Source organism: Siphateles boraxobius, unplaced genomic scaffold (genome assembly GCF_051911475.1).
Source record: "Siphateles boraxobius isolate OS27281-9 unplaced genomic scaffold, OSU_SipBor_1 31, whole genome shotgun sequence".
NCBI classification, from domain to species: Eukaryota; Metazoa; Chordata; class Actinopteri; order Cypriniformes; family Leuciscidae; genus Siphateles; species Siphateles boraxobius.
In genome coordinates, this window is record NW_027508931.1 from 13,814,004 (window position 1) to 13,829,075 (window position 15,072).

Below are 15,072 nucleotides of genomic sequence, written 5' to 3' on the forward strand. Positions count from 1 at the left end.
GCCAGGAATAACACACACACACACACACACACACACACACACACACACACACACACACACACACACACACACACACACACACACACACACACACACACACACACCTCAGTGTATTGCTGAACCACATCTTCTGGAGTAGGTCCTATCACCATGTAGAAGTCCAAGATACCTCCAATGGTGCGGTAGGTGAGAGCTGGAGTAGACTGAAAGGTCACATCTAAGAGCAAAACGAACAACCACAAAAAAAGAAGAGAGATTACATCATCCTTGTGACTCAATGTGTCGCCTCATCTCATTTTTTACCCACCTACACTTGCAATCTCTTAACGGCAATAGTTGGTAGATTCCTTCTAACAATATTATACCAGAGCAATCACATTAAATCACAGGGCACATTGAACACAGTATATGATACTGTTTTGTGGTTTTAAAGACATAGTTCATCCAAAAAATTGTAATTATGTCATCACTCACCCTCAAGTTGTTCCAAAACTGTATGAATTTCTTTCTTCTCCTGAACACAAAGAAGATATTTTGAAGAATATGGGTAACCAAACAGTTGCTGGGCCCCATTGACTTCCATAGCATTTTTTTCTTCCATACTATGGAAGTCAATTAAGTCCATTAGCTGTTTGGTTACCCATATTTTTTTAAAATATTTTATCACTGATGACATAATTTAAATTTTTGGGTGAACTATCCATTTAAGTTATTTTCAATTTGAGTTGATCTCAAATCAACGTTGGGGTGGGGATGGATAAGTGGCAGTGGATAAGACACATACCTTTGGTGTGAGAGACCCGGGTTCGAATCCACTGTGAGACACCAATTTGTCCCTGAGCAAGACAATTAACCCCTAGTTGCTCCAGAGGCGTGCGACCTCTGACATATATAGCAATTGTAAGTCGCTTTGGATAAAAGCGTCAGCTAAATGAATAAATGTAAATGTAATGTAAATATCTTATTAAAACATGTCTAGGTCACAATTCACCCCAAAATCATAAATCCAATTATATTTTGGTTAAAGAAAAGGAGTTAAGTTTGTAACAAATGTATCCTGTAATGTGTTACAGGATAACATTATTTTTAAATTATTTTTCTTTATCTACCACAACAGTTCACAAATTAGTTGTAAAGTAACTGGCTTTATGTTATTCATTTTAACCCTTGTGCATCCTTATGGACATTTTTGTCCTTTTTAGTTTTGTTTTTTTGATCACTTTACCTGTGTTAATCCTAACTGCATAAAATTTGGCACAGGTGTGTGTTTTTATTGGAATTTTACTATTTCACCGCCATTTTCTTAAAACAATATATTTTTTGCACTAGCTACACAAAATACTCCCACTCAGCGCCTTTTGGACAAAAATGTCCCCATTGAAACCCATTAAAACGTCTCGGTTACGTATGTAACCCTCGTTCCCTGAGTAGGGAACGGAGACGTTACATCGGATGACGACGAATGGGGTTTCACAGAGAAAGCCTGTCAACTTCGAGTATTACAAAACGAGCCAATGGCAAAGAAATGCCATGGGTTTTCGGAATTTGCATAGCGTATCTCCCCCTCACCTCGTGGGTATAAAAGGAGGACGCCGGCAACATGCAGATATGTTTCTTCGCTGAGGAGCCAAGACTGAGCTCAGGCGATCCCCGCGGTACAGCGGAAAGTGGCAGGCAGACGTAACGTCTCCGTTCCCTTCTCAGGGAACGAGGGTTACACACGTAACCGAGACGTTCCCTTTCGTTGTCACTCCGAGTTAGGTTGGATGACGACGAATGGGGTTACCATTCTAATCACGCCACCTTCTCGGCTGTCTTCCAGTGCCCTGCGTTAATCTGAGATCCTTGTCGTGAGACTGGCACGGATGAAGGACTCCTATTTAGCACAGGAATACCAAGGTACACTGGGGAGCATATCCCATAGCTTAGAGGAAATATGTAATTATTGCTAACCCAGAGGGGGGGACTTAGAGAATACACATATGACCCAGAGGGGTGCATAAGGAAAACACTGGGGTGTCCAGCCGCAGGTGAAATATTTCAACCCCAGGGGTGGCAAGGTGGCTTGCCAAGGGAAAGAGACATGCTCAGAGAGGCTTACAGTGGAAATACACATGTGGGGTCGCTCAGAGGAGGGACCATGCACACGGGAGGCACCTAGCCGATGGGCAGGCAATAGACACTGGCGCCGACGTCAGGAGTGCTGGAGGAACTCAGGGCTTTCGGAGAAGCTCACCTGAGGAGAATATCGCACGTATCCAGTCCGTGGAGTGGAATGGCGAGCAAGGGAAGACACCTGAGCGGGTCCAGTACTAGCTGGTTGAAGCGAGTACATGAGAGGACTCTGGCTCCACTCTGAGATTGTAGAATCTGGCGAATGTGTTAGGTGTCGCCCAGCCTGCAGCTCTGCAGATGTCTGTTAGCGAGGCGCCATGCACTAGAGCCCAAGAGGACGCCACACTCCGGGTGGAGTGGGCAGTCACACCAAGGGGGCACGGTCGACCTTGCTGCTGCTATGCCAAAGCAATGGCGTCCACTAACCAGTGAGACAGCCTTTGCTTGGAGAGGGCCTTTCCCTTCAGCTTCCCACCATAACAGACAAAGAGCTGGACTGAGGTCCTGAAACACTGCGTCCTGTCTACATAGGCGCGGAGAGCGCGTACTGGACAGAGCAGTGCCAAGGCTGGGTCTGCCTCCTCCAGGGGCAGCGCTTGCAGGTTCACCACCTGGTCCCGGAAGGGAGTGGTAGGAACCTTGGGCACATATCCGAGCCGGGGTAAGCCGGTCCGAATTCCAGGCACGCTTCGTCAACGGAGAATGCGTGCAGGTCCCCTACCCTCTTGATGGAGGCCAATGCAACCAGGAGCGCTGTCTTCATAGACAGGAACTTAAGCTCCACTGATTGCAAAGGCTCAAAGGGAGCACTCTGCAGGGCAGTTAGAACCACTGAGAGGTCCCAAGAGGGAACGAGAGGAGGGCGAGGAGGATTCAGTCTCCTCGCTCCTCTCAGGAACCTGACGATCGGGTCGTGCTTCCCAACAGACTTACCTTCGACCGGGTCATGGTGTGGGCCAATAGCGGCAACATAGACTTTCAGGGTGGAGGGAGACAGCCTTCGCTCCAACCCATCTTGAAGGAAGGAAGCACGACACTGATTGAACATCTCCGGGGGTCTTCTCGGTGAGAAGAGCACCAGTTGACGAAGAGGTTCGACTTCAACGCATAGATATGTCTAGTGGACGACGCTTTAGCGGAAGTGATGGTAGCCGCCACCGCTGGCGGTAGGGTACTCAAACCTGCCTCGAGGGTGCCATAGGGTGTCCCGTCCCTGAGAAAGGAGGTCCTTCCTCAGGGGAATCGGCCAAGGAGGTGCTGTCGCGAGGAGTACTAGTTCGGAGAACCAGGTCCGGGCGGGCCAGTACGGCGCGACCAGAAGGACCTGCTCCTCGTCCTCCCTGACCTTGCGCAGGGTCTGCGTCCATTACACATGGCACCCCAGCCCGTGGAGGAGGCATCTGTCGTTACAACGAAGCTCGTTCCAGGGGCACTCCGGCCCGTAGAAAATTGAGGTTCGACCACGGGGTGAAGGTCTGACGGCAGGTCGAAGTAACTGTTACTCGAGGGTGCCGTGTTGCCATGCCCACCTCGGGACTCGGTCGCGAAGCCAAAGCTGAAGCGGTCTCATATGAAGCAATCCGAGCGGCGTTGTTGCGGCTGCAGATGCCATATGCCCCAGGAGCCTCTGAAAAAGTTTCAGTGGAACCGCACTCTTGCCCTCGAACTGTCTCAGGCAAGTCAGCAGTGACTGCGCGCGCTCGCTCGTAAGCTGCGTGGACATGGCGACCGAGTCGATATCCATACCGAGATAAGAGATCCTCTGCACGGGGCAAAGTTTGCTCTTTTCCCAGTTGACCCGAAAGCCCAGACGAGCTAGGTGCTGGAGCACTAGGTCCCTGTGTCCGCAAACCTGGTCTCGAGAGTGAGCTAGGATCAGCCAGTCGTCGATATAGATCAGGATGCGAACCCTGTGTTCCCGAAGGGGAACAAGGGCTGCTGAGACGACCTTCATGAAGACGCGAGAAGACAGGGCTAGCCCGAAAGGGAGAACCGCGTATTGGTATGCCTGCCCCTCGAAAGCAAACCATAGAAACGGTCTGTGTCGAGGGAGAATGGAGACATGGAAGTAGGCGTCCTTCAGGTCGATTGCTGCAAACCAATCCTGGGACCGCACACATTTGAAAATGCGTTTGGCAGTGAGCATCTTGAACGGCAGCCTGTGAAGGGAGCGGTTCAGCACGCGCAGGTCCAGGATTGGCCGTAACCCACCGGTTTTCTTTGGGACAATGAAGTACGGGCTGTAGAAGCCGGTCCTCATCCCGGCCGGAGGGACGGTCTCGATCGCACCCTTCGCCAGCAGGGTAGCGATCTCTGCTCTCATGATAGGGGCGTTGCCACCGACCAAAGTGGAGCGGACTCCCCTGAGGCGGGGAGGAGACCGCGTGAACTGAATCGCGTAGCCGAGCCTGATCATCCGCGCGACCCAGCGGGACAGGAGGGGAACCTCTAGCCAGGCTCCCAAGAACTGTACCAGCGGGGTCATACAAACCACAGACTTCCCACCGGTGGTGCAGCAGGGCGGAATGACTGGCCCAGATGTGGACGGCATAGCGGCACGGTGTGGGGGCACAGTCATTAACCACGCCCTGACAGAGGAGACCAGGGAAGGATGAACGTTCCACGGGGGTCTGCTCTGCCAGGAGGCTGGCGACAGAGGCGGATGAGAGCGGCACGGTCCGGGGACGGCGCACACTGTCAACCGGCTCTGAGACAGAGGAAGACGAGGGGTGCAAGGCTCGGGGGCGGCGCACCGTGTCGTCCGAGAACTCTGTGTGCTCAGGGATGAACATGTCACTTCTTGCTTTAACCACATTAGGGTGCTGCCCACCCAGGGGTGAGCAGCAGGGAGTGGAAAACAAAGGATTCTCCCCCGGACCTCCACCGGGGGAAGGAGTGGTACTGCTACCATCTCCTGAGAAGTGACCATCATCCCTGAGCAGCCCATCTCAAAGGCGCTTGGCCCGGCGTTTAGCGGGGGGCAGGGCAGAAGAGGGCTGTGGCGTCCCCCTGCGGCGTCCAGAGCCAGCCCGGGTGAACGGGCGGGGTGGAAGCCGCGGGAGGGCGCCTTCGGCGGTGGGCAGACTGAGGGATCTGAGCGGACGGCGGGGCCGTCGGGGCAGAATATGCCTCAGTCTGCTCATGGGCGGTTGAGAACTGTTAAACAGCCCTGAACCGAACCGGCGAAGGGCTGACCTGGGACGTGACCGCCAGACATCCTGCACATCGGACAGGTTAAGCCACAGGCTTGAATGGTGTATATCACCTGACCCAGGGAGCGTGCGGCCACTTTCGTCGCTCGGGGAGCAAGGTCAGTGGCGGCGCGCAGCTCAATGAAGAGCCCTGGGTCAGTCCTGCCCTCCTGAATGTCCATGAACACCTGGGCCAGGAAGACCAGCAGAATGGCCATGGAATGCAGTGAGGCGGCTGCCTGTCCTGGGCGCTATAGGATTTCGCCACAAGTGTAGACGAAAAACTACAGGCTTCCGTCGGGTGCTTAGGATCGCGACGAGAAGAAGCACTCTGAGGACACAGTTATTTTAGTATCACAACAGAGCGTTCAACCGGGGGACCCCAGTGTACCCATGAGCAGCGGCCATGGGAAGGAAGGGCGGAGGAGATCAACGAGGGATCGCTGGAAGACATGGGGGTCTTCGAGGATTTCGAGATCTCCTGATGGACATCCGGGAAAAAAGGTATTGGGGTTAGACGGGCAACGAGAGTCAGCGGCCACCCCAAAACCAATCGTACAGCAGCGATGCTCGCAGCGGCCCGGGAAAGCATGGCCGTCATCTCAGGATCTGACTCGACAAATGCCATATGCACACCCGAAAGTGGCAGCACTGTCAAATCTTCACTTCCTGAACAACCGATCCGATTCTGGAACGTCAAAGGAAACGTCACGTGATTGTTCATGGGTTGCGTCAATGAAGAGGGGGGCGTGGGGCACGGACAGATAGTCGGCGCCTTGTTCCACACCAACACCTTCAGGTCACCCTGGCCACCAGCCGAAGTAGCACCTCACGTGGAGAGAGTTAGATCGGGGTGTGGATGAGGGTACTCTCTCTCAAACGAGATCATTGAGTCTCGACCGTAATGACGCGATAGTCACGTTCCCGCGGGGAGAACGTGAGTCATCCACAAACGCTGCTCTAGCGTGATCAAGCCCAAGCACGCAGAGCAGAGAATGTGCCCATCAAAATTGGAAATGAGTCAACTGCCACCAGAAATGCACGGGCGAGCCGTCTTTAAAAAGACGTGCCGCGTGCGAGCTCTTTTGTGAGAGAAAAGAAACTTTGAAAGTGTTGAAGCGCCCGGGGAGAAACACACTCACTGGCAAACCACTGCACAGATAAGCAGGAAGCGCGCACTCGCCGGGAGATCGCCGTCACACCAACACCAGAGAATCTCGCTCGTCTGTAAGAAGCTGACAGTTCAGAGATGGCTTGTGTAGTGAAGAATTAACTTGGCTCCGAAGAGAAAACATATCTGCATGTTGCCGGCGTCCTCCTTTTATACCCACGAGGTGGGGCGGAGATACGCTATGCAAATTACGCAGACCCATGGCATTTCTTTGCCATTGGCTCGTTTTGTAATACTCGAAGTTGACAGGCTTTCTAAGCGAAACCCCATTCGTCGTCATCCGACGTAACTCGGAGTGACAACGAAAGGGAACTGCAATTTTTAATCCCAGGGCCATTTAACTACAGTATAAAATGATGCAATCTTTGTTAAGAGGCTTTCATTCTGTTGACAAGGCTTCAAAATTAAAGTTTTTACAATTTTTTTATCAGATGGTGCCGTTTTTCCAGGTTTGACCTATAAAACAAATATCGCTTTATTCCTGTTTTCTGCTTCGGCATATTATAGAGCCAATTGGATAAATTGTGCAACGATAACTGTGTGTGTGGGTGTGTTGGTATGGATGTCAGAGTGTGGTTTGTATGTGTGTAATACAAAATGTGTGTGTATATGTGTTTGTGTGCTTGTAATATTTGAGAGAGAGAAACTCAATTGCAAATCTAAAATCCAATCACTGTGTGCACCAGTGGAGTTTTGCTGGCATCCAATGGGAAAAATCTGTTATTGCGCTCAAACAAAATCTTTTTTTTTTTTTTTTTTAGATATCATCCTCAAATTTGGAACACAACTTGTTTAGATTTATGGCTTTGAATTTATATCAGTTTTAGAGTTCAACATGTTTCATAAAATATATATTTTATATAAAATAACGATAATAATGTTCATAAATAATTTGCATAAACTTAAACCTCTATACAAAATTTTTGGTTTGACTTTTTTCACTTGTTTAACTTCAGCAATAATCTGCCAAGGGTCCTCTTTAAAATGAGACCAAACGTGAGTCTTTGCACCCAAACCTAACATTTTTATGACAGTTTTTTTGACATGGACATTTTTGTCCACTTTGTAGCTATGTGTAACTTTTTCTGTTGTTGTTAATGTTAACTGCATGAATTTTGGCACACGTGTGTATTTTTATTGTAATTTCACTATTTCACCCCCATTTCCTTTGAAAAATCTTTTTTGCACTAGGTCCACAAAATAATTCCCACTCAGCACCTTTTGGACAAAAATGTCCCCATTGAATCCCATTAAAACTGCAATTTTTAATCTCAGTTTCATTCAACTATAAACTGATGCAATCTTTGTTCAGAGGCTTTCATTCTTTTGGCAAGAATTCAACATTTTAATTTGTACTATTTTTTTTATCAGATGGTGCCATTTTTAGGGTTTGGCCTATAAAACAAATATCGCTGTATTCCTGTGTTCTGCTTCGGCATATTATAGAGCCAATTGGATAAATTATGCAACAATATTTGTGTGGGTGTGTTGGTATGGATGTCAAAGTGTGGTTAGTATGTGTGTTTTTAAAAAAAAATTGTGTGTGTGTGTGTGTGTGTGTGTGTGCATGTGTGTGTTTGTAATATTGAGAGAGAAAAACTCAACTGCAAATAACAAATCCAATCACTGTGTGCACCAGTGGAGTTTTGCTGACACCCAATGGGGAAAATGTGTTACTGCGCCCAAACAAACTCTTACGGAAAGCTCATTTTTTGAGATATCATCCTCAAATTTGGAACACAATTTATTTAGATTTATGGCTTTTATTTTCTTGCCGTTTAAGAGTTCAACTTGATTTATAAAATATATATTTTGTATAAAATAATTTTCATAAATAATTTTCATAAACTTATACCTATATATTTTTTTTTCGGATTTACTTATACTTTTTTTACTTCAGTAATAATCTGCCAAGGGTCTTCTTTAAAATGATACCAAACTTAAGTGTGTGCTCCCAAGCTTCACATTTGTATGACAGTTTTTAAACACAGACATTTTTGTCCTCAGTGTACCTATGTGTAACATTTTTTAATTGATGGACAAGGGTGTCTTCATTGCTTTTGTCTATGCCCAAGCTGCAACTTGTGACAATGCTGGACTGTGACAAACTTAACACTATTGGCTATATTAAAAATATTAAATATGTACATTCCAGACTTCCTTTTCTGGTGAACTTGATTTCACCAAGTACAACATGTTCCTGGATCAACATATTTTTTGATCCTGGAATAACATTCCAATCAACCAATCAGATTTCAGGGACAACTTTACAGTTTACGTAAAGTTTACTATCCATTTCTGCATTATTATGTATGCAGTGAGGAATAAACATCTGCATTCAAATTAAAGGGCACTTCTCTTGGTAAAGTGAACCACATCAAAGCTATTATCCTGCTGTGCTTTTCAGGATGCTCATTTAGTGCCTGTGAGTGTGCGTTTATGTAAGAATTAAAACGTGTGTGTGAGCCCTTGTGAGACAGCAGTTGAATGCAAAACACTTTCTGAGAGCACAACTCGGTTAAAAGCCATGCTGCAGCACCACCATTATGTGAAAGCAGCTCAAGAGAAAGTCCTGCAATAAGCATAACCGTTTCTCACACAAAAGCTCAACGACAGCCTCTCGCCTCTGATAAATAGCACCTGCTCTAATCACGACCTTAAGACCTGCTGACAAACTCCCGTCAGTGTTGGAGCCAGTGGAGAGCGACAAATTTATTTGCTCAAATACTAAAGATGCAGCTAGTGACCGACTGGCCAAGTTTAGACTCATAAATAGACAATAAAAACAGTGTTCCCAGACATACAGTAATGATCTTTACATAAAAATAAATGTGAAGGGCACATACAATTGTGTTTTCTACAATTGCAGTGGTTAATACATTAAGAACAAGCTATTAGGAACTTTGGGATGTTTCTCTCGATTCATCCCAATGCATTGTGGGATTGTCTTCTCAATGAGGTATATTACAGCATCATAATGCTGCGGCAGATTATTTTTAAAAGAGATTTCATGAGTTCACATAATAATTAGATAGAGAAAAAGAGTATATGTATTTAGTGTGCTGTCCGGGGGAGGGATGTGGCCCGAACCCAGAGTACTCCCCTGTATCCCTGGCTGGGATCAGAACTAGCCAAGAGTGAGGAGTCAGGGTGGCGGAGGGATGCAGAAAAGACTGTTGAGGAACGGAGGTGAGTCGTCTATCTTCACTGAATAAAATTATAAACGCAACACTTTTGTTTTTGCCTCCATTTTTCATGAGCTGAACTCAAAGATCTAAGTCTTTTTCTATGCACACAAAAGTCCTATTTCTCTCAAATAGTGTTCACAAATCTGTCTAAATCTGTGTTAATGAGCACTTCTCCTAGTCCATCCACCTCACAGGTGTGGCATATCAAGATGATGATTAGACCGCACGATTATTGCACAGGTGTGCTTTAGGCTGGCCACAATAAAAAAACCTTATATCTTTATCTATCTATACATCTTTCTAATTTTAATCTCCATCTGAAAAAAAAGTCTGTAAGCCAATTAGCCTAATTGGTTTTCTGATCAGACAAGTCTTGTTTTTGTGCTTTTAAATTGGGAACAATTAGTCCACTTTAAACTAGCAAACCATCTTAGGCTGGTTTAGCTTAGTCTTAGCCTACAAAAAAAAAAAATATATATATATATATATATATATATATATATATATATATATATATTTTCCGCAGGTTGTGGCCGGTGGGTGACACAAATGTTTAGTATATGTGGTTGTACTCACCCATGGCATTGCTGTTGAGCAGAAGGACACCATGTGCATCTTTTGATTTCTCCAGACCCATGTAGAAGGGATGGACACCGTAACTGTTCAGCTTATACTATAGATGAGGAGAAAGAGATTAGAGTTTGTGTTGCAATTTCAGTTGTTCTCAGTGTTAAACAGACAATTAAGTGTCAATGAGAGATTTGTATTTGGCTTAAAGGAATGAACCTTGCAAATCCCATCTCTCTGTTTTCATTAACGTAATTGCATCTCTCCTTCTATTTCTTCATGTAGATCTCTCTTTTGCTTCTCTTTCTCTGGGCACTGTGTCATGAAATGAGTCAGAGAATAAGGCTGTTAGCATGTCCAGTATGGATGAATGACAACCAATAACTGTCAAGTTCTGTAGTGTGGCTTTCTCTACTCAGGCAATGAATACTAATAGCCTTAAATGAACAAGGAGAATACTCCTTAGACAAATACGAGTTCTGACAAACACAACTGAAAATACAGGACTATATATACTGTACAAAGTATGCTGTGTTCACGCCCTGATGTAATTACCATAGGCTTGAGATGACAACACGTGACATTCTATTCTAAGCTGATCACTTCACATCCTCGGACAGGGAATTATGCATTTCTATCGTGACACTATCAATGGATAAATGAATCTGTAGTGGTCAAGTAGGAGCTCTCAGAAAAGTCCCAATTTACAAGCAGTTAATTTTGAGCTATACAAGATGTAAACGCTTTTTACAAGTTGAACCCTCGAAATTACGGTAATTTCAACATGGCGTGAACTCACTGCAAGAACAAAGGAAACCAAACTAGAGACAGGTAAAACTAATACGTAAATACAGAAACAAACGAGGACCTAATAATTAACCAATGAAATAGAACTAACCTGAAGCACATGAAACATAAACACAGAAACGATTGCTGCATTCAAAATGGAATAATTCCCTACTATAGTATGTGAAAAACATTACACCAAAAGAGTAGAATATACAAATACATAGAGTTCGAAAAACAGCAGGCGAGAAGTCCCTGGATCACCTACTACTTCTGCCGAGATTCTGAAGAGCACATTCGATGGACACTTTACTATCCCATGAGGCTACAGGAGAGATTAATGAATGGAAGTGAAGTGACACAACTGGCGCTGGTCGGTCACGTGACGGTAACAACATGGTGGATGTACTACATCCGAATTTCATCCATAATACCTATATTCATACTATATAGAGCATACTTTTTAATGGCTGCAAAATAAACTCAAATTCAAATAAAGCTGGGACCAAGATGGGTCTTGCACATGTTGCCCAGTTGGGTCCCACCTAGTGGCAAGTGCAATCCTATATGAAATCCATATGGGCAATTAAAGGGATAGTTCACCCAAAAATGAAAATTCTGTCAGTAATTACTCACCCTCATGTTGTTCCAACCTCGTAAGACCTTCGTTCATCTTCGGAACATGAATTAAGTTATTTTTGATGAAATCTGAGAGCTGGATCACTCCTCCATAGGCTTCTAAGGGATTGAAACTTGCCAGCCCCTGTTGCTGCCCCCATAACAAACGAACAGTTGCTCTGACTTACGCCACTGGCTGGTGCAGTGGATGTAAGTCTGAAGAGTATGGACTGGACACAGTCTGTGAGATCTCTCCTGCTCCGGTGTTGTGAACAGTGGAGGGCAGAAGGCCTCAAGATTGACCGGATGTACAGCAGAGAAAGGTACCTTAGGCAGGTAATCAGGATGAGGATGCAAAATCATTTTCACCATTACTGGGGCAAAATCTGAGCAGGATGGCAATATTGACAGAGCCTGCATGTCCTCGATTTTTTTAGAGAGGTTATAGCCATAAGACAAAAACATCTTTAGGGTCAGAAGTTTGCCAGACACTGAGGTTCAAAGGGGGTCTCAATAAGACCCTTGAGGACTATAGCTAAGTCCCACAAAGGAATCTTGGTTCTTAAGGGAAGCCTCAGTCGTCTGGCCCCACGAATGAAGCAAGCGAGCAGAGGATGTCTCCCGAGTGGCATCCCGTCAACCAAGGCGTGGCAAGCCGAAAGAGCGGCCACATAAACCTTGAGAGTGGTGGGGCATGTGCCTGTTGATAATTTTTCCTGCAGTAAGTCCAGAACTGAAGCAATCCGGGGCCCGTTTCAATAAGGAGGTTCAACCCACTCTGAGTTAAAACTTGAACTCTGAGTTGACTTACCCTGAGATGGGAAACTCTGAGTTTTCAGTTTCAGAACAGCTGAAATGAGTAAGTTCAATCAACTCTAAGTTGACTGACTCTGAGTTAAGCGCGTGCACTACAACTATACAAAGCCATTATCAATGGCGTGCAGATATTATGAGTCTGTCACGGTGGGACCGGGAATAATTCGGTGGATTCAGGTGCAGAGAAGAAGTATTTTAACAAGACAAAACATAAAATAAACAAACCAAATCTAAATCCGAAAACAGACAAGGCAAGGCAGGAACAGGCACATATAAAGGCACAAATAAAACGAACGAGCACAGGACAGCAAACACAGGAAGACTAAATAGGGAGGCAAACAAATGAGGGTAACGAGACAGACAGGTGGAGGAATTAAACCAATAATCAGATAACAAGGGGGAGGGATCAAACAATGACAAGAGCACATGGCTCAAAATAACAAAACACCCATGTGCATCACAAGACAGGACAGACATGAGACATAACCCCCTCCCTACGGAGCGGCTACCAGACGCTCCATCAGACCAGGGCGGGGGGGACAGTCCAGGGGGGGGACAGGAGAGACAGACCAGGGCGGGACGGGAGGGACAGAGCAGGGCGGGACGGGAGGGACAGACCAGGACGGGACGGGAGGAACAGACCAGGGCAAAACACAGTCCATCGGGCGGCCAGGGCGAAACACAGAAACACAGAGTCCAGGGCGGTGAAGACCCCTCGGGCGGCCAGGGCGGTGAAGACCCCTCGGGCGGCCAGGGCGGAGCAAACCCCTCGGGCGGCCAAGGCGGTGATGCCCTCTCAGGACCAGACACCGGCTCAGGAACAGACACCGGTTCAGGAACAGACCCCGGCACAGGAACAGACACCGGCTCAGGAACAGACACCCGCTCAGGAACAGACACCGGCTCAGGAACGGCCATAAGAACTGTAACATCCACAAGAACAGACACAAACACAGGAACAAACACTGGCTCTGGCACTGGAACAGGCACTGGCTTTGGAACAGACATTGGCTCCAGCTCTGGAACAGGCACTGGCTCTGCCTCCGGCTCTGGAACAGGCACTGGCTCTGTCTCCGGCTCTGAAACAGGCATTGGCTCTGCCTCCGGCTCTGAAACAGGCACTGGCTTTGCCTCCGGCTCTGGAACAGGCACTGGCTCTGGAACAGGCACTGGCTCTGTCTCCGGCTCTGGAACAGGCACTGGCTCTGCCTCTACCTCTGGAGCAGCAGCCAACAGTCACTAGAACAGAAATGGTCACAAGGACAGACACAAACACACAGACAAACACTGGGTCTGGCGCTGGAACAGGCGCTGGCTCTGGAACAGACATTGGCTCCAGGTATCTGGAACAGGCCTTGGCTCTGCCTCCGGCTCTGGAACAGGCACTGGCTCTGCCTCTGGATCTGAAACAGCAGACACTGGCTCCGGCTCTGGAACAGCAGACACTGGCTCCGGCCCTGGAACAGACACTGGCTCCGGCCCTGGAACAGACACTGGTTCCGGCCCTGGAACAGACACTGGCTCCGGCCCTGGAACAGCAGACACGGACATGTCCAGGATCCGAGCCAGACGCTCCAGATAGTCCAGGTCCATGAAGGCAGACAGCACTGGCTCTGCCTCCGGCTCTGGAATGGGTACTGACTCTGCCTCCGGCTCTGGAACGGGCACTGGCTCTCCCTCCGTCTCTGGAACGGGCATTGGCTCTGCCTACGGCTCTCGAACAGACAATGGCTCTACCTCCGGCTCTGGAATAGGCACTGGCTCTGCCTCCGGCTCTGGAACGGGCACTGGCTCTGCCTCCGGCTCTGGAACGGGCACTGGCTCTGCCTCCGGCTCTGGAACAGCAGACACTGGCTCCGGCTCTGGAACAGGAGACACTGGCTCCGGCTCTGGAACAGCAGACACTGGCTCCGGCTCAGGGACAGCAGACACTGGCTCCGGCTCAGGAACAGCAGAAACTGGCTCTGCCTTCGGCTCCGGAGCATCCACCGGCATGTCCAGGATCTGAGCCAGACGCTCCAGATAGTCCAGCATAGCCTTGGCGGCCATGGGCATCTCTTGCTCTGTCCCAGACTAGACAGACGGGACGTGAGCCGTCTCTGACTGGACAGACGTGATGTGAACAGTCTCTCGCTGGGCAGACGTGACGTGAACAGTCTCTGACTGGGCAGACGTGACGTGAACAATCTCTGACTGGGCAGACGGAACGTGAAGAGTCTCTGGCTGGGCAGACGGAACGTGAACAGTCTCTGACTGGGCAGACGGGACGTGAACAGTCTCTGGCTGGGTAGACGGAACGTGAACAGTCTCTGACTGGGCAGACAGGACGTCAACAGTCTCTGACTGGGCAGACGGGACGTGAGCCGTCTCTGACTGGGCAGACGGGACGTGAACAATCTCCGACTGGGCAGCCAGAACGTGCACAGTCTCTGACTGGGCAGACGTGACGTGTCTCCCCCTTCTCCTTCTCCATCCCTTCTGACGGATCTGTGCAGACTCGAGGTTGGTCAAAACCATAGACGGAATCCCAACGCTGGAACGACTCAACGACGATGATCCCATTCCAGGAGAGACCAGTGAGGAAGACTCTGCTGCCCTCCTCTCCTCATTCCTCTGGGCA

At 48.0% G+C, this 15,072-nt stretch overlaps 1 protein-coding gene across 1 annotated transcript in view; it reads right to left on the reverse strand.

The window, feature by feature from the left end:
• si (sucrase-isomaltase) overlaps nucleotides 1-15,072 on the reverse strand; it is a 99,014-nt gene that overhangs the window by 27,036 nt on the left and 56,906 nt on the right. The window contains exons 30-31 of the mRNA XM_077193881.1: nucleotides 10,242-10,338; nucleotides 105-217 (exon numbers count right to left, since the gene is read on the reverse strand). Coding sequence (XP_077049996.1) covers nucleotides 105-217; nucleotides 10,242-10,338 — 210 coding nt within the window. The remainder of the gene's footprint in view (nucleotides 1-104; nucleotides 218-10,241; nucleotides 10,339-15,072) is intronic.